We start from the raw sequence: 22,247 nt of genomic DNA, 5'->3' as shown, positions 1-22,247 counted from the left end.
TCCGGGAAGATCCCACATGCCGCAGAGCAACTAAAAGCCCGTGCGCCACAATTACTAAGCCCGCACACCTAGAGCCTGTGCTCAACAACAAGAGAAGCTTAAAGAAATCTCTTGTAAGCTGGTTTAGTGATGGTGAACTCCTTTAGCTTTTGCTTGTCTGGAAAACTCTCCTTCAATTCTGAATGATAACTTTCCCTGGTAGAGTATTTTTGGTTGGAAGTGTTTTCCTTTGAGCACTTTGACTATTGTGCCACTCCATTCTGGCCTGCAAAGTTTCTGCTGATGGTCTTATAGCGGGGCTCCCTGTAATGTAACTACTTGTTTTTCTTTTGCTGTTTTTAAGATTCTCTCCTTGTCGTTAACTTTAGAGATTTTAATTATAATGTATATGGTATGAATCATGTACTCAACAAGAGACCTCTGAACTCCTTACTTCTAGGTTTACGTTTAAGATGGAGGTTGCCAAGTCTGCCTCGTAGATAATCCAGGCATATCTTGCTGTTACAATTTTGAGAGAGAATTACTAACAGATTAGGTTTGTCACAAAAGTCAATCTCCTGTGTTCCCACATAACAATTTTGACATCCTTTTATAATTGTGTCAGAGCTCTCTGAAGGCAACACCTTTCACCTGTGTGGCTGTAGAATATAGGATGGTGCCTGGTATGTAGAGTGTTCAATAAATACTCAATGAATATATTCTCTCTCCCCCACTCTTTCATGGTATCGGTGAACTCAAAAGGTAGCTTTTGAAGGAGCATATTAGTCGTTAGACATGGCCCATAAAGGACTCAGTACAACTCTTTTTAAAATGAGTAGTTATTGACCAAGATAGAGGAAACCAACATTATCAGATGTATCTTCCTAGGCTGGCTAGCAATGTCTTCTCTTAGGATCCCACAGCAAAAGGAAGCAATGATGGGATTCTGACTTCCATACCTTGTGATCAACTTGAAATCAAGAATTAGAATATTAAGGTTAAGACTTGCCACCACAGACCCATCAAAAGCAAGAAATGTGATTAGACTCTGTCTACTGGTTTGTCCCCAAAGACATGGGTGGACACGCGAGGGGAGGGTATCTGTTCTACCTGCCACCTGTGCTTTGTTGCGGGTGGGAAGACAGGCCAAAGAGCCTGGAGCTTTGGAGGAAATTTTAGGTCCTTAGGTTCAAGGTACGTTTATTTTTGATCGAAAGAAAATATATTTGACCAGATTCAAATCCTTTTACTGCCAAAGAGGCTTCATTTAAAGAGAAAGAGTATGGAACATTTTATAATCAGGAGCACTTTAGTCCTATGGACAAGAAAGTGGGTAGCTGTTTTGCTAAACTTCCCTGGCAGTCCTTTTCTCTCACTGAAGTATAGAAGCTTTATGAAAGCATAGACTGTGTAGTCCTGTTCAACCCCAGCCCTTCCCAGAATCTGGCAGCTGCCAGGTACACAGGAGGTCCTCAGCAAATACTCGAGCGGCTGAGGCACTCTAGGTAGGCCACCTGGGCCACTTACCGCTCATCAAACAGGGGATCCAGGGTCTTCCGCTTCACTGAGGTCTTCTTACGACTTGCCCACCTCCTTTCTGGCAACAAGTAGACACGGACGTAGGGATCAGCTCCACTGCTGGTACAGGGCATCAGGTTTCTGATTTGGTTTCAAAGACATTAAAGAAAAAAGGCCTCTGGTTTTGAAATACTGAAAATACTCATTTAGAGAAAGCTGTACTATCCATACAGCTTTAGATGGCCTTGAGGATAAAAATGCCCTGCAGTCTAGACCAAAAAAAGCAAAAGTCTGCAGAATTCAGAGGCTATCAGGTGCATGGTTTTGTAAACATGCATTTTGTAAAGTTGGGTGTAGAGCCAAGTACCATTCCATCTAAAGGAAGTTGAAGATTCTCACTTGAGAAAATGTCCTGGCTCCAAACCACCCCAGACAATTTTGCAGTGGTTGTGTCTGAGCAAAGCCCTTGGCTCTGGAGCCCCTCAGCACCACTGAGGATCTGTTACAGCATGCACAGCATGCAGGCCTTCAGACCTCGTTCCTTCCAAATGTCTACCTTGTCTGCCTTGGGGCTGCCTGCCCCTGCCACTGCTCCAAGTGCCCCCACTCTGATTTTGGTCACCTGATGCTCTCAAAGAACCTTTCCTGGCCCTAGCATCCCTTTACCTGCAGCCGTTGATTAGCACGCTGAGACAGTGCTGCAGACACACATAGCGCACCGTGAGCTGAATCTCACCCAGCCCCTGATGCCTGAGATCCCCGTCTCTGTAAAGAAAGGCTTTGTCATTTCTCTTGCCATTACAAGTGCTGACCTCTCCCCGCACCCCCAAGAAGTATGTAAGTTAATAAAATAATTCTCAGTAAGGTTCCTTTTAGTTGGAAGTCAGTTCTATCCAGCATTCATGTAAAATTATCCTATTTCACAGTAGGAAAAGCATGGCACAGTAGGAAGAACCCTGGAGCAGAATCTGCCTTTATACTATGATTTCTTGTGGAACCTTGGGTGAGTTATTCGACCTTTATGATAGTAAGTTCTATCTTGTAGGGTTATTGTGAAGATCAAATTAAATAACATGCTAAGCCCAGAGTCAACAGTTAATAAATGGCAGCCACTGCTTATATAATTCCACATTCTAAGCTTTCCATATCATCCCAGTATAAATAACTCTTTAGAATTCAGGGTATGCTTCTGCTGTAAGGAACCTTAACAACTGAAGTCCAACATCTATTTTATAGTTGGTGTGTAGCTAGAGCCACATGAGGCTTTTTGGCACATGCACACGTGCTTTCTCTCCCCCCAGCCTGTGTTCTTTCTATCTCACCATGCTGCCTCTTATGAAGCCATTTTGTGAAAAACCAGAACTTGCACAGAAAAGTAAGTTCATATCTACTTTTCCATCCAGGGAGGTATTTTTCATGCAGGTCATTTTAGAAAAGATTAAGCAGAGAGGTGCGTACTCAGTGTTGAGGCTGACATCTGTCAGGTCAAAGCAGGAAGAGGCCAGGGAGTTGAGCGAGGACATGCTGGGAGCCAGCCTCTTGGGCGGCTGTGCGAATAGGGAGGAAGGGCATTTCATGGGTGACTTGATGGGCCCTGGAGAGTGGGGGCCTGGGACAGCCAGGAAGATGGTGGACACACTCGTCTTCTCCCCCTTGGGTGCACAGAACCCTCTGGCTCTGTCCTTGCCTTTGGGCTCTGGGCCCATCTCTTGAAGTGAGGGCTTGGTGGCAGCAATGGTGGCACTGGTGGTGGCTGTGGTACTTTTGGAGGCTTGCTTGATATCAGAAGCAGGGTCTGGAGGGCATGGCAAATCTGCAGGGCCCTCTCCCCGTGGTGGGGCTCTGGAGCCCTGGTTGGTGGCAGCCTTCTTAATGAGCAGAGGGCCTTTCTTTAGGGCTTCAGGTCCTGTGTATGGGCTTCCCAGCTCTCGTTCTTCCAAGTGCAGGAACTGTAAGCAGATGACAGGGTGGTTTATGGGCTGGGCACACCACTACCACTCTCTCCCCCTCTGCTCTTACCTACCTCTGGGAAATGGTTCCTTCTCTTTTCTGGAAGGAACAGTTTTCTCAAAACTCAGTTCCTTTCTGACTCCCCAATCCAATGGATTTTTACCCCCAGACCATATCTTTTTACCCTTAGACCATATCTTCCTTAACCTCTCTGCCTCTGACTCACTCTGACCAGACCTTCTGTCTTTTCCCTTTCTCCTGCCTCACCAGTCTTCATGAAGACTCAGTTCTGATCCCTTTTCTCTATCCACTGGTACTGGATGCTGGAGACCTGGCCAATTCTCACAGCATGCACTTCCCCTCGGTGCAGAGGACTCCCTCACCTTAACCTTCATATAGATCACCACCTGCCTTCTGGATATGGTCATTTCTAGCTGTCACCTTATTTACCATTGCTTTCCCTAAAATGTGTGTCCTATCCAGACACACCCCTGTGCTTGTAGCACCAAAGTTTCAAACCTCAGCCATTGTGTCTCTCCTTCCCCTTTTCCCATCAGTCATTAAGACTCTTCCTAGGAACTTCCATTTCCAGCAATAAGGCGATCAAAATATTCTGAAAAACCTCCTGTTAGGAATGCTCAATAAAAATGAAACAAACATACTTCTAAATGCATAGTCAAACTCACAAGAAAGTAAGGAAAATCCCTAGGTTAAAGAAGAGAGAGAGAGAAAACTGAAAAATAAAGGTTAATTTTCCCAGGGTCATTTATCAACCATGGAATCCAAGGGGTTTGGAGAAGAGATCTAGGGTCAGAGTAGGACCCATGAAGGTGGGATATCTTTAGTGAAAAAGTAGTCTAGGATAAATAAACATTTCACCCACCAGCAAAGATTGACGACAAGAAATATATCTATCTCAGCCTGTACTCTGGTTGGGGGAAATAAAGTCTTTCATGAGAATATGGCACCTTATAGCCTGTCTCCTATAAATTTTGGGTTCATATTTATACTACCGTGGGGTTTTGAAACCCAAAGTTTGAAAATTAACATAAAAGTGGACTCAGGTGTGTAATGTTCCTGAGGTGCTTGGTTGCAGCCAAAGCAGAACTTCCTTGGACGTGAACAACCTCAATCCAGGTCACAAAGGCAACACTGAACATATGCCTGCAACCCAAGTTACCAAATGTAGAAATGAGTCACCATGAAAAAGCATCAGCAGACACAACAGACATCAAAATTTATCTACCAAGATCTTCAGATAATAGAATTAACATACATTTTAAGTATTTTCAAATGATTAAAGATGGGATAGAATCATGAGAAGATAATAAAACACAACAAAGAAAAGACATTGTAGATTTGGAAAAGATAAAGTGAAAGATGAAGAATAGCCTTTGAAACAAAAACTGTGAACAGGTTAAACAGCAGATTAGGCATAGCCAAAGAAAGAATTAGTGGTCTGGAAGACAGGTCTGAGGAAATTCGAATGTAGCACCAAGAGATAAAGAGATGGAAAATATGAAGGTGAGATCAGGGTAAGCCATGGAGATGATGAGAAGGTCCAACATAATAGAAGGAATTGTAGAAGGAGGGATTAAAAGATTAGGAGAGGCAATAGTTGAAGAGAAAATGGCTGACAATATTCTGAAATTGATAAAAAATATGAATCCATCTCCTAGCTTCTTCCCGACACAGTGCAGATACTTAGTGCTGGGGCAGACCACCCCCTGCCTCCCCTGGGGGAAAAGGGGAGAGGTTTACCCGAAGCACCAGCCTCATGGAGATAAGGCTGTCCAGGCCTGAGTGGTCCAGCTGGAAGTGCTGCTCGAGGGTGAGGTCTGCATAGGGGAGAATCTGGCACAGGGGGAACTCCAGCACTCCTAGAGCACATTCTCGGTCATCATCAAGCACCTGGGCAGTGGGCCAGTCACAAAACAAGAGGATAACGAAGTCCCACCCTCACCAGACTACTCTCTGGGCTCCAGCCAAGACTGAGTTCACTTCAGTAAGTATGTTCTGTGTTTCTTTTGGCCTCTGGTCCTTTCCTGAAAACTGGAAATGGGACCAGGCCTGGTCCCTGCCTTCAGTCAGGGCAAGAGAGTGACTCAGGGTAGAGGCAACTATGATCTGTATGAGGCAAGTCTGTCAAATGCCTGGGACCATCAGGGCTTTAGGGACTGATGAGCTGTGCTGCTCTATGATGGGACTTCCAGACAGGTCTGAGGTTCCCCAGAGACCCCAGTTCTACTACTTGTTGGTCATGAGATCTTGGACAAGTCATCGTTTGAGCCTCTGTTTGCTCAGGTGTAAAGAAGATCTCTCTCGCCCACAGATCTTTTTTTAAAGAAGTACATCATCATTAATGTCCTGAGTAGATTCCAACCCAGGCCACGCTGGGTGCTAGGTAATAACTGGAGAGACTGGCAGGGAGCACCAAGGGACTTGAGGGTTTGTCCTTCCACAACCTCCTACCCAATGACCTTGGTCACCAGGCTCATGAAGATGTGGGCCCTTAGTATCCTCTCCTGACTTTACTGCCGGGGCAGCCTGCTCAAGCCCCCTACCCCTCCTAGCTTAGACGCCTCTTAGCTGTGTTCCAAGAGCACAACTTCAAGCAAACCTTCAGATGCAGCTGTTCAGCGGCCACGTTGAGTACAAAGAAGGAGAACACCTGGCTCCACACAGGGTCCTTGCTGTGGCGACATGTCTGGGGACAGGAGAGGGAGAGATCACTGAAGGGTCAAGTTGGGCAGAGCAGGATACCGGCACCCTCTGCTCTCATTCTGCCCCCTGGTGCCATTGGGAGCCTTCTCTGTGTCCGCCCAGGTATGGCACAAGCTACGGCTCGTGGGAGGCACTAGGGCAGGGCAGTCAGACTCAAAGGCAAGGAGAGTTTGCCAGGAAATCTCACAGGGGCTGAAATCCTACCAGCATTAGAGCTCACTTCCAGGGGGACTTTTCCTGCTGGGGGTGGGGGAAAGGACATAGGCGTAGAGCCTGCCTAAGCTTGAACCCTAGTTCTTCTGCTTTCTAGCCCTTAGGCGAGTCACTGATCTCTGGCCTCCAGATTCTTGAACTGTGAAACTATCTCGTGAGGTTATTTTGAAGACAGAGTAATATAAAGTGCCTATCGTGTGCCAGCACCTACTAGGCATTCAGTGTAAGCGAATTCCCTTTTGCTTCTCTCCCGGAAGTGTTGGGGTACCCGCCCATTTCCTTAGTCCTCGGCTGCACGCCAAGCTGTCTTACCTTGCTCAGGTGTGTCTTCTTGCCTACAGATAGCTTGACATAGGAAGAAGGGTCTCTGCTGACTTTATTCTGTGAGGGGACAAATCCACAAAATGGAGGTGGCACCCCCAGTGCCAACTTGAGACCCTGCCTCTCAACCTTCAGGAGCATCGGTGGGACCTGAGGCCACCCAACCACTTCCCTTTGAGAGAAGGCTCCCCTGGTGCTCCCAGGAGCCCCGGGCTGCCATCACTGTGCCAGCACCTAGACGGGGTTGACCCCAGGGGAAGCTTCCAAGTTAAAGATGGGAGGCCTGGCTGGGCACAGGCCCTTGTTCCCTAGAGCTGTGGAGACGGTGCAGTTGAGCTTCCCCTTAGCTGTGTGGCACAAGCACTTAGCTTTCCAGGTCCTGTTTTTAAAATGGCAATAAAATGGATGCACGGCCACCATGGGACTCAGGCATAGCAGGTGTGGGGATGACTGCCAAGCCCGGAGCCTGGCTCGCTGCAGGCTCAGTGAACGGCGGCGCTCACTGGCCCCGGGCTGTGTGTGCACGGCACCGCCCAGCAGACGTGGGGCTGTGGTTACTCTGGGGAAAAGGAGCTGTGTGACTTGCTCTCACACCCACACTTACCCTGGCACATTTGGAGAGCTTTTTGGCTTGATATTCACCATTTAGGTAGTCAAAAGGGTTTCTCTGCAGCACGAGAACAGGGTGAATGAGCAACACGTGGACATTTGAAAGTGATGGGCACAAGGCAGGGTGTGTGTGACACTCTGGCTGTGTCACCACTCACCGGCAGGTTGCAGGCGCTCTCCAAGAAGACCACGAGAATGGCAGTGGAAAAACTACCATGGTCCTACAAACAGACACAAACCCTCACTAGGTGCCCCTAGCATCTGGAGACACAGACTGGTTTAGGAGAAGCCTCTTCATGCCTGAAGAGCCAGCCCTTGCCCTCCAGACTGGCCATACCTTCCCTCACAACCTAGCTCCTTGCTGAGGCTGAAAATACAACTGCAGCATGACAGACTCAAGTCAGAACCAGTGGACTTCCCTATGAACTGGGCTGATGGGCACTAACAGAGCTTTTAAGGATCCCATCCGCCCTTTGTAGAGATGAGGGCTGAGGGACATGCTCCCCAGAAGGTGGGGCTGGCTGGAGGACTCTGTGGGCAAGATCTGTGGCTTCAGCTGTCTAGCTCCCTCCCTGCCTCCCCGCACAGCTCTCACATGGACCAGACCTGCCACAAGTTCCGCCCTCCCCCCTTCTGCCAAGGGAGCACGACAGCCCACACTCACCTCTATCACAGCTTCCGGGTCTGTGATCAGTGAAAGCCACTCCAGCCTCAGGTGCAGCTGCCCGCTCGTTGTGTCTTTCAGGACAAACCACTGCAGGGGGAGGGGGAGGGGGAGGAGAGCTTGGGGAAAGGGCCAGTGGGACGCTACTAACTCTCTCCAGGCAGCTCCGTTCTGGGACCCAGTAGGGCCCTAATAGGGGCTTCAGGGAAGAGGTGAACCAGCCCACAGGGTAGGCTCTAGACTAGGAGAGGTGGTTATGGAAGGACAGAAGTACTACACTTTGGGATGGAAATGATGCTGTCCACAAGGAGGGGTTTGCAGGCACCAACTCTACCTCATCCACCACTCTGTTGGTCATGACGTCCCCGAGGCAGATCTGCAGGCTGGAATACACAGGGAGCGGAAAGTCAGCTCAGCCCAGAGGCAGCAACAAGCAGAGGGCGTGGAGGCCCACTCTGAAATCTATTTTGAAATATCTGAGTGGGACTCTCAAGACGGAGGACGTTATTCATCCCAAGAATGAATGGGAGACCACTTTGAGCTCAAGCAAAGGAAGGACTGTCTAACTATCGGGGCTGCTCCCACTGGGCATGCTGCCCGGGCAGGCAGGCGGCTCTGATCCCAGAGGGGGACAAGCAGACACTGCTGGACACACTGGCTCGGGATTGCTCAATGAGGGTGCTATTGGTATTTGGGCTGGGATGAGTCTTCACTGTGCAGAACTGCCCATGCATTGCAGGAATTTAGCCTCTCTGCCGTGTGTCCTCTAAATGCCAGTGGCACCACCTCCCGCAGTCACTGTAATAACCAGAAATGCCCCTCCCTTTCCAAAACTGGCCCAGATGCCCTCCAGGGGCTACATATAGTTGGCATGTGTGTGAGAGGCGGTAACACATTCATGGCGTGCCTTCCGCCTCGCCCGACCCAAGCCCAACTGGAGCGTCCTGAGAGCCAGAGGGGAATTAATTCCATGTAACTGTTAGAAATGTGCTTGAGCTCAAAACACACTTGAAATCAGTTACCGAAACCACGAACCACAAGACACAGTTCTAATCTGCAACATTACAAAAATCACAACTCCTTTCTCACAACTCCTTTCATTAAGATGAGAAATTAAAAATAAGTAACATGGTGGTGAGCTATTTCTCGGGTGGTCAGATTGTTCCCCTCCCATTTTGTTTTGTTTCCATTTTTTTAAATCACCTGTTCACAGAAACAAGCTAAAAATTTTAGGAGTAAGAAGATTTGGGTAAAATTCTCTTTTCTGCTGCCTCCTAACCCCAGCCTCTGAGATGAGCAGCGGTGTAGTGTCCACACGAGCACATGCGAACACACGTACATGTCCATCCTCCCTGGAAAGAGGTATCAACTGCTCAGGTCACTCCCAACTGCTTCCCCTACTTCCCTAGATAGAAATGAATATCCTCGAGGTCAACATACATAGATCCTACTCGTCATTTTTAAAAGCTGCGGGATATTCTGTAGTTTGGCAGTGACAAATTTGTTGAAACATTCAGGCAATGTCCTCTGACTCTGGACAGTCACGTTTCCAGCTTTTTTGGTTTGTCACCACAGATAAACATTTCAGGTATAATGCTTTTTTAGGAGATTCCTGGAATTGGGGTGGCTGGACCAAAACACATGTAAATTTAGAGTTTTGATAGCCAGCCCCACGCCGGTCGTTTCAATCCTCTCTCAGCCCTGAGGCTCTGTGTTCCTCTGAACTGGAAGGAGAGAGAGGTGACTTGACCTGCAGGCCACAGCGGATGATGCAGCAGACCTCAGGCATGACCCCAGGGGAGCCAAGTGCCAGCTCAGAGTGAGCAGACGGTTCCTGGGTACCGGGGGCCTGGCCATCCGTGCCAGCCTTGGCCCCGCCCACTGCTCCAAACGGGGACTCTGGGTGCATTATGAAGAGCACAGAAAGCAGAGCCCACGGTACACAAACGTCGGGGCCCTCCATGTACCCCCAGAGGGCTGGCGCTCAGGGCTGGGCACTCGGGAGGCGTCTGGGGGGAGGTTTGTGGCAGCGGTGCAGAACGATGGGACTGGTTGCCTGGTACAGTCACCACGTCAGAGTGCAGCGAGGGCGGTGGAAGCAGGGGTACCTGTGCCTCAAGGCCTAGAGCCCTGTGCCCCCAGGCCCAGCACGGCCTTCCTCCTCACCTGCCCAAGAAGTCATCCTTGTCAGGGTCCTCATCGTACAGGTCCACCACCAGGTCCTGCCCAGGGACTTCATACACTATGAACTGGAAGGAAAGAGAGGTGACTTGACCTGCAGGCCACAACGGCTGATGAAGCAGACCTCAAGCACGACCCCAGGGGAGCCAGGTTCCAGCTCTGCCACCTGCCAGCTCGGAGCCCCGGGCAGGTCCTGCCCTTCTCAGTGCCTGGAGAACCGCACCTGTGAGAAGGGAGTGATGCCCTCTCCCGCGGGGTGCGGAGGACTAGAGGCAGCTTGTGCAAGGCTGTGGGCAGGGTGGGTGCTCGGGATGCTGGCTGCTGTGTTTTCTGCCCGGGGCTTGCCGCTTCCAGACTGCAGCACTCAGGCTGCGGGCCTGCCCTTCACACGGTAAGGGTTGTGGCTGGACTTAAGGCAGAACTTCAGGCTCCCGGTGTCTGGCTCTGGGAGCGAAGGCTGAGAGGACTGGGGCAGAACTGCCCCTGATGTTCTTTGATTTGATTTGAAAACTTCCAACAAAGTCGGCTCTGGTTGGGAAGGGACGTAGGAATCTGTCAATAGGCTGGCCCTCCATCAGGGGCCAGAGCAGCCCATCTCTGGACGCCTGTTCCCGAGGGCCACGCCTGTGGCCCAGTGTTGCCCGTGGGTGTGTGAGGACCGTGAAGGTAGGGCCCTCCCTTGTCTGGGACAGAACCACCCAGAGTGGAGCCCTGGAGGGCATGGAGAGCAGCTGGGAGCTGCTAAGGAGAGCCTCACCTCAAACACCTCGTTCCAGGTGGGGTTCAGGTTCTTATAGATGGTCCTGCTCCGGAAATGCTGCAGGCCGATGCTCACCTTGGCGTAGGGGTCTGACTTGCCTCGGAGTCCTAGGAAGTTGTCCTTCTGGGCCAGCTTTTCTCCCTCCAGCAAGTGGGCTCTGATCACTCCCTGGAAAATGCCCCAGCCCGGGCCTCACAGCTATTTCTAGGGCCCTCAAAGCCCCCGACATCAGAGCCCAAGCCATCAGCTATCACCCCAGCCCCACCTTACCCTCCTCATGTCTGGACAGGGAGACAGAAGCCAGAGACGACAGCCTCTTGGCCAGGGCCACGCAGCAAGGGACGGCAAGGCCCAGGGTTCTGTCCACTGCACCACGATGCCCGGCCACATTCCCGGCCCTCCCACCCCTCCGTGCCTCCAGCCTGCCCCGTGAAGGGCCCATTCCACCGCGGCCACTTCCTCGTCCTGTGCCAACTGCCACGCCACCTGAGCGGCTTTCCTCCTGCGTTCCAGCCCCTCTCTAGCTTACACGTAGACTGAGGCCCGGTGTCATTTCTTCCCACTACCCAGGTGTACACACCCCTGTGGCCGCTGCCTGCTGCGGCAGTCGGTCCCTGGGCTCGTAAAGGCCCCAGCACTGAGTCACCCCACTCCCAACACCCTAGGCTATGTCTCAAGTCAGAACAGAGCACAAGAACCAGGAAAAACACAGTTCAGGGGGCCAGTAGGCCTCTGGCCTAGAACTATTTCTTTTAAATATCAGTAAATACATAAGCATTTGCCCTTTGACCCAGCAATCCCACGTCTAGAAATCTATCCTAAAGACATACTGGCAAACATGAAAAGATATGGACAAGGCTCTTCATGACAGCATAATTGGAAATAACGGAAGACCAGACACAGCTCAGCCATCCATCAGTAGAGAACTGGTTGAATAGATGCGGTACATTCACGTGGTGGAGTACCACGTACCACACTGTCATGGGGTGACCCTCATGACACATGCATGATGACAGCAAGGTGAGGAGAGCTGTGGCCTGCTGCCGTCCATCCAAGAAAGGGGGACTATGCGTGTAATCAGATGCGTACCCACAGCCATCATACGTGTATGTGCTCATATTAGGAAACAAATAATGAAAAATACTGGAGGAGGAGGGACTAGGTGGTAGAAGCTAGACTCCTTAAAGTACAATTTGTTTTTCACACTGGCCTTTAGAAGTGTGCAAATATTTTACATGATTGTAAAAGGAAGTTAAGGTAAAAATTAAACTCTAGAAACAGAAAGTGGAAGGAAACAAATCAATGTAAATATTCACGGCCAGTTGTCACAGACACACAGAGAGGAACTATTCCAAGTGGGTTTAAATTGTAGCCACTTGACAGTACATCTCTAGTGGGATATGCCCTAAGGACAGAATGTCTGCAGTCGCTATGATGTAGGTGACGGTGCTGTACTGAGACTGCTAGATGCACAGTGTGGGGTAAGGGCCATGCGTCACCCGTGTGGCCTGATGCCTCACACCTGGCTCTGATGGTAAAAATAGGCATTTCCCCCTCTCCTGAGGCCCTGACTCCCAGCCCCATGGCCAGGGCACCTTCTGCAGGGAGGCCATGTGGCTGTCCTCCTGAGGACAGCGCTGAGGGCTGGCCCCCTCCTCAGGGGCCTTCTGAGCTCCCAGGACGGGTGGGGGCAGTGGGGCTGAGCACCCAAGGAAGCCCCACGTCCTGGCTCCTTCCCAGAAGACGTAAGCGTTCTTCCTGCCACCAAAGGATGGAATGGGAGCCTCCTGTCCCTGAAGGGAGAATGGGAGGCTCCTGGAGTTTCCTGGGAGCGAGTGTGACTGCCTACAGTCCCCAACACAGGCCGCATGGGGGGACCAGGATCCAGGAAGGAATGCTCCCTGGGCTTTTTCCCTCCCAAGATGGGTGACTTTGGGCAAGTCATTCAACCTTCCTGAGACTCAGTCTTTGCTCCATAAAATAGGATGCCAGCCCTCATAGGGCGGAAGTGAGCATCGCCATCTGAGGGTGCATCTCCCTGGCCCGTCTGTCCCTCAGCTCTGGGCCCAGCGCTCTGCGGCCCGTGCGGGTACTCACGCAGGGCAGAGGGAAGCGCAGGTTGGTCAGGTCCAGCCCCTTCTTCACGGGCACAGTCACACGGTTGGGCAGCACCAGGTGGGCAGCGATGAGGTCCTCCAGCAGGCTGTCTGACACCTCACTGGGGACAGTGGGCATGCAAAGCTGTGGAGGGCGGCACCACCTCCCCCGGGCCGCCTGCCTGTCTGCCCATCCCTGGAGCTGGAACCAGGAGCAGAGCTTGGGACCAGGTGGGCCCATCTCGGGACAGAGCAGCCCTGACCCCAGCCTGCCTGGATGGGGGGTCAGGGGGAGGATGTAGGGTGTACACTTTGACCGCCCCTCAGCCCCCCCACCCCAATCCTGCTTTGTTCTCTGAGGCATCACAGCCTGGTAGCCAAGAACGAGGACATGGAATCCTGGGTTAGAATCTTGGCTCTGTCACCCACAAGCTGCGTGACCTTGGAAAGTTGCTGATCTCTCCAGACCTTAGTTTCCTCATCTCTAAAATGGGGATAATTATGCCTACTTCCTGGGGTTGTTATGAGGATGAGTTAATACGTGTGAAGTGCTGAGAACAGTGCTTAGTGCCCAGTAAATGCCAGGTACGTGTTCACTGTTGTAGCCCTTCTACTCTCTGACATCACCTTGAAATCCTCCTTCTTTATTGCCTGACTCTATCTCGCCAGTAGAGGGAGACAGGGGCAGTGGGCCGGCACGCAGTAGGTGCTCAGGAAATATCTTCTAAGTGAAAGAATGCATGACTGGATTCTCTGCGCCCAGGGGGTGAAGATCAGTGGGAATGTCCCCAGTGAGGGAGGGAGTGGTCCTCCCTGCAGGTGGGGACAGCTGCTGGGCCTGGCGAGCCAGCCAGGGGCTACCCTAGATGGTCCACTGTCCCTCCCTCCTGGGAGGTGTGTCCACACGGGGCTGGAGCCCTTCTCTGCTCCTCTCAGGGGCCTGAGGCTCTGAGCGCAGCACCACACCAGCCCCAGGAAGGTGGGTTGCCCAGACCAGCTCCTCCTCACTGGCCTCTGCTGTGACAGCTGCCCCCTCCCATGCCAGTGTCTGTGTCTGGGCGGGAGCCACTTGGGCTTCTCAGACACACTTGGGTCGGGGAGGGAGTGGATGTGGACAAGGAGGACACTCGTGTGTATCCACACCCGCTGTGCCAGCACCGCACGTACCTGACTGTTCTCCCAGGGGCCTCAAGACAGAGGAACCAGGCTCCCTATTTACTGAGGAAGAGCCCAGAGAGGTGAAGTCACTTGTCCAAAGGGACACAGTGGTTGAGGGGGGGCCAGGAGGCTGGTCTGGCTGGCCTGGTTCCAGAGCCTGCACTCGCCCCTCATTAGCCCATGGGGCCTCCTCTAGGACATCTCACCTGATGGTGTCACTCCGAACACACCAATGATATCCCCCTGGAGGGGGCAGCTGCCCACCCCTCTCCTCGTGCAGAGAGGGAGAGGGAGGGCACAGCCACGGTGTGGTTCCCATCACTGGCTGCACGGCCCGGAGGGCCCCACCTCGGGCCTGCCTGGCGGTTCGCACAGGCACTTACCTGATTCCTGGCACATCCAGCAGGTTGGTCAGGCCTGTCCAGTTGATCTGCAGGTGCTGCAGGGGCAGAGGGAGGCTGTTAGGCTGGAAGGAACCAGAAGCCCAGGCTGAGAACCCTCTGCCAAGGGCCCTGCCCCCGCCCCTGCCCCCATGGAGAATTCAGCCGACTGGCGGGCGGTGCCCTCTGCGGGGGGCGGGGCGGGTGACGGCGCCTCCCAGTCCTGCTCAGGACCAGGCCTGTCAGGAGGGCTGCTTCTGCCGGGACCACAGGAGCGGCCTGAGGGCCCGGCCACAGGCCAGCCTGGCATCCGAGGGCTCTGAGTTACAGCCTCCTCTCTGTGACCTCAGCCACTTCTCCAGGATGTTTCCTGGGCTCGGGGAGAGCAGAGTCGAGCACCTCAGGCCGCCTTAGGGAGCACATGAGATGGGGGGTCCAGGTGGGCTTCAGCAGCGTTCTTGGGCTCAAACCCAGTACCTGGGCCCAGTGGGCGAGTGCCGGCCCACAGGGAGCGGCAAGCCCACCTCATCCTGGGGACTCACCGGCTTTTGAAGGAAGAACATGGTCACAGCTCCCACGAAGGGCTTGTCCACCAGGAGGGGCTCCAGGATGAGCCGCAGCGTGCCCTGCAGCTGGATGGCACAGAGGGCTGGGAGGGACCTCAGCCGCCCTTCCTCCCACACCTGCTCTGCTCCTTCATGCCCAAGCCATCCCCAGATGTCAGGGCCACCTGCCGTCACAGCAGGGACCACACTCGGGGAAGAGAAGCCAGCGTGCAGCTTCCACCCCTTTGCCGGTTTCCAAGGGCCACAAGCTGGCCCCCCCTGCCCCCCACTGCCTTGCTGCCTGGGGGCTGCAGCCTTGACCATGGCCGGGACCCAGGAGTGCTTTCCAGCTCCAGCTCAGCTCCTCTACTCCTACCATAAAATAGCTCTATCTCCTCCTTCCACCTCAGTTTCTCAGCATCGGCTCTGCACCGTTTAATAAAGAGTCTCTCACTTCCCAGGGCAGTCGAAGCCTCTCTGGTAGGGGGGTTTGATGAACAGAGGCAGGTGTGGGGCTGTCCTGAGTGGCGGGGTGGTGAAACCCAGCCACCACTTCCTGGCCCTATGATCTCGGACCTGGAGTCCCTTGACTGGTACTAGCCTCTGTGCTTGGTGTCAACACCCCCGCTGCAGCCTCCTCCAGCATAAGCCCGCTTCCCCTGCCTTGACCCACAACCTGGAGGCAGTCACGCCGGGCTCCACCGACCTGGATCCCGTTCACACCAGCCTGTAGCTTCTGCAGCTCCACGCTGATCTCACAGTCCCCAATGTAGCTGAAAGTGGGGAGGGAGAAGGAAGGTAGAGAGGAGGGGCAGGTCCACGACTCAGGAGAGGTTGGGAGACTTGCCCAGTGCAGCCCAGCCCAAGCCCAGATGGCCAAGCCTGAGCCCTGCATCACCTGGATGTGGACTCCCTGACAGCCTCGGCTTTTCTCAGCTCTGCGCAGACACTGCCCAGACCCCCCAAGGCAGCCCCCGGGGTCCCCGCACCCAGAGGTCCCACATGCATCCCCGCCTCTGCCCACGAGGGCAGAGACCTCTGGGCACCACTTCGCCCCACAACACCCCGCAGATGCGAAGGAGGGGGTCTGGGTGCGCACACTGCTATGCCTCTGCCCCATCTCTACCCAGGCCTCTTCCCCAGGGACACAGAGCAGCCCCGCAGCCTCCATCCACCATTCATGCAGGCTGTTGCTGGGGGTGGTGAGGTGGGCACAGTAACAAGTTCTCAGAAGCCTGAGTTCAGCTGGCAACTCCTGCCATGCAATGGGCACAGGAAGCCCAGAATGGGTGCCCTTGAAAGTAGAGAGCAGAGACCCCATCAAAAGACTGAAGGAGATGCAGAGGGACAGGGTGGCCATCAAATATCTGCATGGCACAGGCAGAGGAGCCAGACGTCACAGAAATGCTGAGTGTCCCCCGGAAGGGCAGGGGGAACTCAGGGACCCCAGGGGCTCCCTGAGATGACTGGAAAGCTGGGCGCGTGGGCTAGATGACCTTGACGTGCCCCAACTATTCACACAGGATCTTGTGGCAGAGCCTTGGGGCCGGGAGGGCCTAATTGCCATTACCATCTCAACACACTTGAGACCAGCCCCCATACAGTGATGGGTGTTCTGGAGTTGCCTCCTGTCTTCCCAACATGTTCACAGCGCCAGCCTCTGGGCTAAGGACAGGAAATACAGAGGCACTGGAAGTGAATGGCAACCTTCTGGAACCTCAGGAGTTTATCCTTGGTCCTTTAAGCACAGTTCAAATCCCACCACCTCCAGGAAGACTTCCTGGATTGAATCTCCATTCTCTCTAACTCAAGCCTATTACAAACCTCATTCAAAAGGGATGCCCCTGCCCGACACACTGAACAAGTCACTTGTGTGTCTTTGCATCCTTTAGTTTTTCTGAGGTACCACAGAGCCCAGTTCTCCTGCTGGCCTTTCACAGCCTGTGCTCGGAGCTCCCTGGGTTGCACCACAAGTCCCTACATTTTCTCGTCACACTTACCTTCTCTTGCTACATCCTCTCTGAGACAGCTGGTCTGACCCTCCAGGTGACCTGGCCTCTAAGAAAGCTCTGTTGCCCAGGCCTTGGTACCCAAAACACGCCTGGTGCCTGGTCTATGGGAGAAGCCAGGCCTGGGCTGAGGGCTCAGACAGTAGTGGCTCCCCTGGGACCATCCGTTCTCTTGCCACTCCTCCCCGTCCCAGCAGGGACCTTGTGCTCCAGCCCAGGGGGATGAAGGGGCATATGCGCTGTGAGGGGCTTTCACACCCCAAATGAGTGTTTCCCTGCGACTCCATCTTCAACCTGGCTCTTCCCACAGTGTTCCCCCGCCCTCCACACCTGGCCCCAGGGGCACGAGGGCTCACCAGATCTGCAGGTCCAGGACTACCTGTCTCCGGTTGCACTTGTTAGTGTGCACCTTGATGCCGTTGATCCTGGGGCACTGGAAGAGATGCCAGAAGACTGGGTCAGCAGGGGTCTTGCAGGCAGGGGGCAGGGGGTGGGGTGCTGCTGGCTCCCTGCCCAGAGCTGGGCTTTGTCCACAACAACCAGTGTGACCACTGCACTCCCGGGATGAGGCATGAAAGCAGAAATCCACCCTGCAGTCCCTGCCCATCCTCGGCACCCTGACACCTCCCTCTCCAAACAAACAAAAATTTTTCATAATAAAATGTTGGAGAAAAAAATTCAATCGACCACACTAGAGGAAAGATTCTATTATCCTTCTATTCTCTCCATGGAAAGTGATGCTTACAAATGCACTGTCACATGCAAAGGTTATCAAAGAGTATGGAGCCAAAAATGCAGGAGCAAAAGTATTACAGGGATATCTTGAACAGTTCATTTAAATGATTATGTAACTTTTCCCAGAGTTTGTGATATGTGTGATATGTCAGCTTTTGTAAAAGTACAACTTGTTGTGATTTATTTTCTCATACGTTCTCATATTTATTCAACATTCATTTTTGTCCTGGTTTTACACTTTAAGTTTAAAATTCTTTTTCTTTGCCCTGGCCGCCTCCTTCCCAAGCCGTGTGGATGAAAGGCTCTTGGTGCTGCAGCCAGGAGTCAGTGCTATGCCTCTGAGGTGGGAGAACCAACTTCAGGACACTGGTCCACAAGAGACCTCCCAGCTCCACGTAATATCAAATGGCGAAAATCTCCCAAAGATCTTCATCTCAACACTAACACCCAGCTTCACTCAACGACCAGCAAGCTACAGTGCTGGACACCCTATGCCAAACAACTAGCAAGACAGGAACACAACCCCACCCATTAGCAGAGAGGCTGCCTAAAATCATAATAAGGCCACAGACACCCCAAAACACACCACCAGACGTGGACCTGCCCACCAGAAAGACAAGATCCAGCCTCATCCACCAAAACACAGGCACTAGTCCCCTCCACCAGGAAGCCTACACAACCCATTGAACCAACTTTAGCCACTGGGGACAGACACCGAAAACAACGGGAACTACAAAATTGCAGCCTGCAAAAAGGAGACCCCAAACACAGTAAGATAAGCAAAATGAGAAGACAGAAAAACACACAGCAGATGAAGGAGCAAGATAAAAACCCACCAGACCTAACAAATGAAGAGGAAATAGGCAGTCTACCTGAAAAAGAATTCAGAATAATGATAGTAAAGATGATCCAAAATCTTGGAAATAGAATAGAGAAAATGCAAGAAACATTTAACAAGGACCTAGAAGAACTAAAGATGAAACAAGCAATGATGAACAACACAATAAATGAAATTAAAAATACTCTAGAAGGGATCAATAGCAGAATAAGAGAGGCAGAAGAACGGATAAGTGACCTGGAAGATAAAATAGTGGAAATAACTACTGCAGAGCAGAATAAAGAAAAAAGAATGAAAAGAACTGAGGACCGTCTCAGAGACCTCTGGGACTACATTAAACGCACCAACATTCGGATTATAGGGGTTCCAGAAGAAGAAGAGAAAAAGAAAGGGACTGAGAAAATATTTGAAGAGATTATAGTTGAAAACTTCCCTAATATGGGAAAGGAAGTAGTTAATCAAGTCCAGAAAGCACAGAGAATCCCATACAGGATAAATCCAAGGAGAAACACGCCAAGACACATAATAATCAAACTGTCAAAAATTAAATACAGAGAAAACATATTAAAAGCAGCAAGGGAAAAACAACAAATAACACACAAGGGAATCCCCATAAGGTTAACAGCTGATCTTTCAGCAGAAACTCTGCAAGCCAGAAGGGACTGGCAGGACATATTTAAAGTGATGAAGGAGAAAAACCTATAACCAAGATTACCCTACCCAGCAAGGATCTCATTCAGATTTGATGGAGAAATTAAAACCTTTACAGACAAGCAAAAGCTGAGAGAGTTCAGCACCACCAAACCACCTTTACAACAAATGCTAAAGGATCTTCTCTAGGCAAGAAACACAAGAGAAGGAAAAGACCTATAATAACAAACCAAAAACAATTAAGAAAATGGGAATAGGAACATACATATCGATAATTACCTTAAATGTAAATGGATTAAATGCTCCCACCAAAAGACACAGACTGGCTGAATGGATACAAAAACAAGACCCTTATATATGCTGTCTACAAGAGACCCACTTCAGACCTAGGGACACATACAGACTGGAAGTGAGGGGATGGAAAAAGATATTCCATGCAAATGGAAACCAAAAGAAAGCTGGAATAGCTATTCTCATATCAGACAAAATAGACTTTAAAATAAAGACTATTAGAAGAGACAAAGAAGGACACTACATAATGATCAAGGGATCGATCCAAGAAGAAGATATCACAATTGTAAATATCTATGACCCAACATAGGAGTACCACAATACATAAGGCAAATACTAACAGCCATAAAAGGGGAAATCGACAGTAACACAATCATAGTAGGGGACTTTAACACCCCACTTTCACCAATGGACAGATCATCCAAAATGAAAATAAATAAGGAAACACAAGCTTTAAATGATACATTAAACAAGATGCACTTAATTGATATTTATAGGACATTCCATCCAAAAACAACAGAATACACATTCTTCTCAAGTGCTCATGGAACATTCTCCAGCATAGATCATATCTTGGGTCACAAATCAAGCCTTGGTAAATTTAAGAATATTGAAATTGTATCAAGTATCTTTTCCGACCACAACACTATGAGGCTAGGTATCAATTACAGGAAGAAATCTGTAAAAAATACAAACACATGGAGGCTAAACAATACACTACTTAATAACGAAGTGATCACTGAAGAAATCAAAGAGGAAGTAAAAAACAAAACCTAGAAACAAATGACAATGGAGACACTATGACCCAAAACCTATGGGATTCAGCAAAAGCAGTTCTAAGAGGGAAGTTTATAGCAATATAATCCTACCTTAAGAAACAGGAAACATCTCGAATAAACAACCTAACCTTGCACCTAAATCAATTAGAGAAAGAAGAACAAAAAAACCCCAAAGTTAGCAGAAGGAAAGAAATCATAAAGATCAGATCAGAAATAAATGAAAAAGAAATGAAGGAAACAATAGCAAAGATCAATAAAACTAAAAGCTGGTTCTTTGAGAAGATAAACAAAATTGATAAACCATTTGCCAGACTCATCAAGAAATAAAGGGAGAGGGCTCAAATCAATAGAATTAGAAATGAAAAAGGAAAATTAACAACTGACACTGCAGAAATACAAAGGATCATGAGAGATTACTACAAGCAACTCTATGCCAATAAAATGGACAACCTGGAAGAAATGGACAAATTCATAGAAGTGAACAACCTGCCAAGACTGAATCAGGAAGAAACAGAAAATATGAACAGACCAATCACAAGCACTGAAATTGAAACTATGATTAAAAATCTTCCAACAGGGCTTCTCTGGTGGTGCAGTGGTTGAGAATCTGCCTGCTAATGCAGAGGACACGGGTTTGAGCCCTGGCCTGGGAAGATCCCACATGCCACAGAGCAACTAGCCCCGTGAGCCACAATTACTGAGACTGCGCGTCTGGAGCCGGTGCTCTGCAACAAGAGAGGCCGCGATAGTGAGAGGCCCATGCACCGCAATGAAGAGTGGCCCCTGCTTGCCACAACTAGAGAAAGCCCTCGCACAGAAACGAAGACCCAACACAGCCAAAAATAAATTAAAAAAAAAAAAAAGTAACTTTAAAAAAAAAAAAATCTTCCAACAAACAAAAGCCCAGGACCAGATGGCTTCACAGGCGAATTCTTTCAAAAATTTAGAGAAGAGCTAACACCTATCTTTCTCAAACTCTTCCAAAATATAGCAGAGGGAGGAACACTCCCAAACTCATTCTACAAGACCACCATCACCCTGATACCAAAACCAGACAAGGATGTCACAAAGAAAGAAAACTATAGGCCAATATCACTGATGAACATAGATGCAAAAATCCTCAACAAAATACTAGCAAACAGAATCCAACAGCACATTAAAAAGATCATACACCATGATCAAGTGGGGTTTATTCCAGAAATGCAAGGATTCTTCAATATACGCAAATCAATCAAAGTGATACACCATATTAACAAACCGAAGGAGAAAAACCATATGGTCATCTCAATAAATGCAGAGAAAGCTTTCGACAAAATTCAACACCCATTTATGATAAAAAATCCTCCAGGAAGTAGGCATAGAGGGAATTTTCGTCAATATAATAAAGGCCATATATGAAAAACCCACTGCCAACATCGTCCTCAATGGTGAAAAACAAAGCATTTCCACTAAGATCAGGAACAAGACAAGGTTGCCCACTCTCACCACTGTTATTCAACATAGTTTTGGAAGTTTTAGCCACAGCAATCAGAGAAGAAGAGGAAATAAAAGGAATCCAAATTGGAAAAGAAGAAGTAAAGCTGTCACTGTTTGCAGATGACATGATACTATACATAGAGAATCCTAAAGATGCTACCAGAAAATTACTAGAGCTAATCAATGAATCTGGTAAAGTAGCAGGATACAAAATTAATGCACAGAAATCTCTGGCATTCCTATACACTAATGATGAAAAATCTGAAAGTGAAATCAAGAAAACACTCCCATTTACCATTGCAACAAAAAGAATAAAATATCTAGGAATAAACCTACCTAAGGAGACAAAAGACCTGTATACAGAAAATTA

At 50.2% G+C, this 22,247-nt stretch overlaps 1 protein-coding gene across 1 annotated transcript in view; it reads right to left on the bottom strand.

The window, feature by feature from the left end:
- Positions 1–22,247, bottom strand: part of ESYT3 (extended synaptotagmin 3) — a 57,580-nt gene that overhangs the window by 8,897 nt on the left and 26,436 nt on the right. The window contains exons 4-20 of the mRNA XM_060010054.1: positions 17,464–17,540; positions 15,805–15,871; positions 15,096–15,185; positions 14,557–14,612; positions 13,017–13,137; positions 10,917–11,087; positions 10,145–10,227; positions 8,313–8,361; positions 7,979–8,068; positions 7,473–7,535; positions 7,310–7,372; positions 6,697–6,765; positions 6,068–6,154; positions 5,209–5,358; positions 2,956–3,446; positions 2,164–2,262; positions 1,507–1,638 (exon numbers count right to left, since the gene is read on the bottom strand). Coding sequence (XP_059866037.1) covers positions 1,507–1,638; positions 2,164–2,262; positions 2,956–3,446; positions 5,209–5,358; positions 6,068–6,154; positions 6,697–6,765; positions 7,310–7,372; positions 7,473–7,535; positions 7,979–8,068; positions 8,313–8,361; positions 10,145–10,227; positions 10,917–11,087; positions 13,017–13,137; positions 14,557–14,612; positions 15,096–15,185; positions 15,805–15,871; positions 17,464–17,540 — 1,958 coding nt within the window. The remainder of the gene's footprint in view (positions 1–1,506; positions 1,639–2,163; positions 2,263–2,955; positions 3,447–5,208; positions 5,359–6,067; positions 6,155–6,696; positions 6,766–7,309; positions 7,373–7,472; positions 7,536–7,978; positions 8,069–8,312; positions 8,362–10,144; positions 10,228–10,916; positions 11,088–13,016; positions 13,138–14,556; positions 14,613–15,095; positions 15,186–15,804; positions 15,872–17,463; positions 17,541–22,247) is intronic.

Source organism: Delphinus delphis, chromosome 4 (genome assembly GCF_949987515.2).
Source record: "Delphinus delphis chromosome 4, mDelDel1.2, whole genome shotgun sequence".
In the NCBI taxonomy this organism is placed as follows: domain Eukaryota; kingdom Metazoa; phylum Chordata; class Mammalia; order Artiodactyla; family Delphinidae; genus Delphinus; species Delphinus delphis.
The sequence above is the reverse complement of the archived record's forward strand: the minus strand, read 5'-3'. Positions and strand labels throughout refer to the sequence as shown.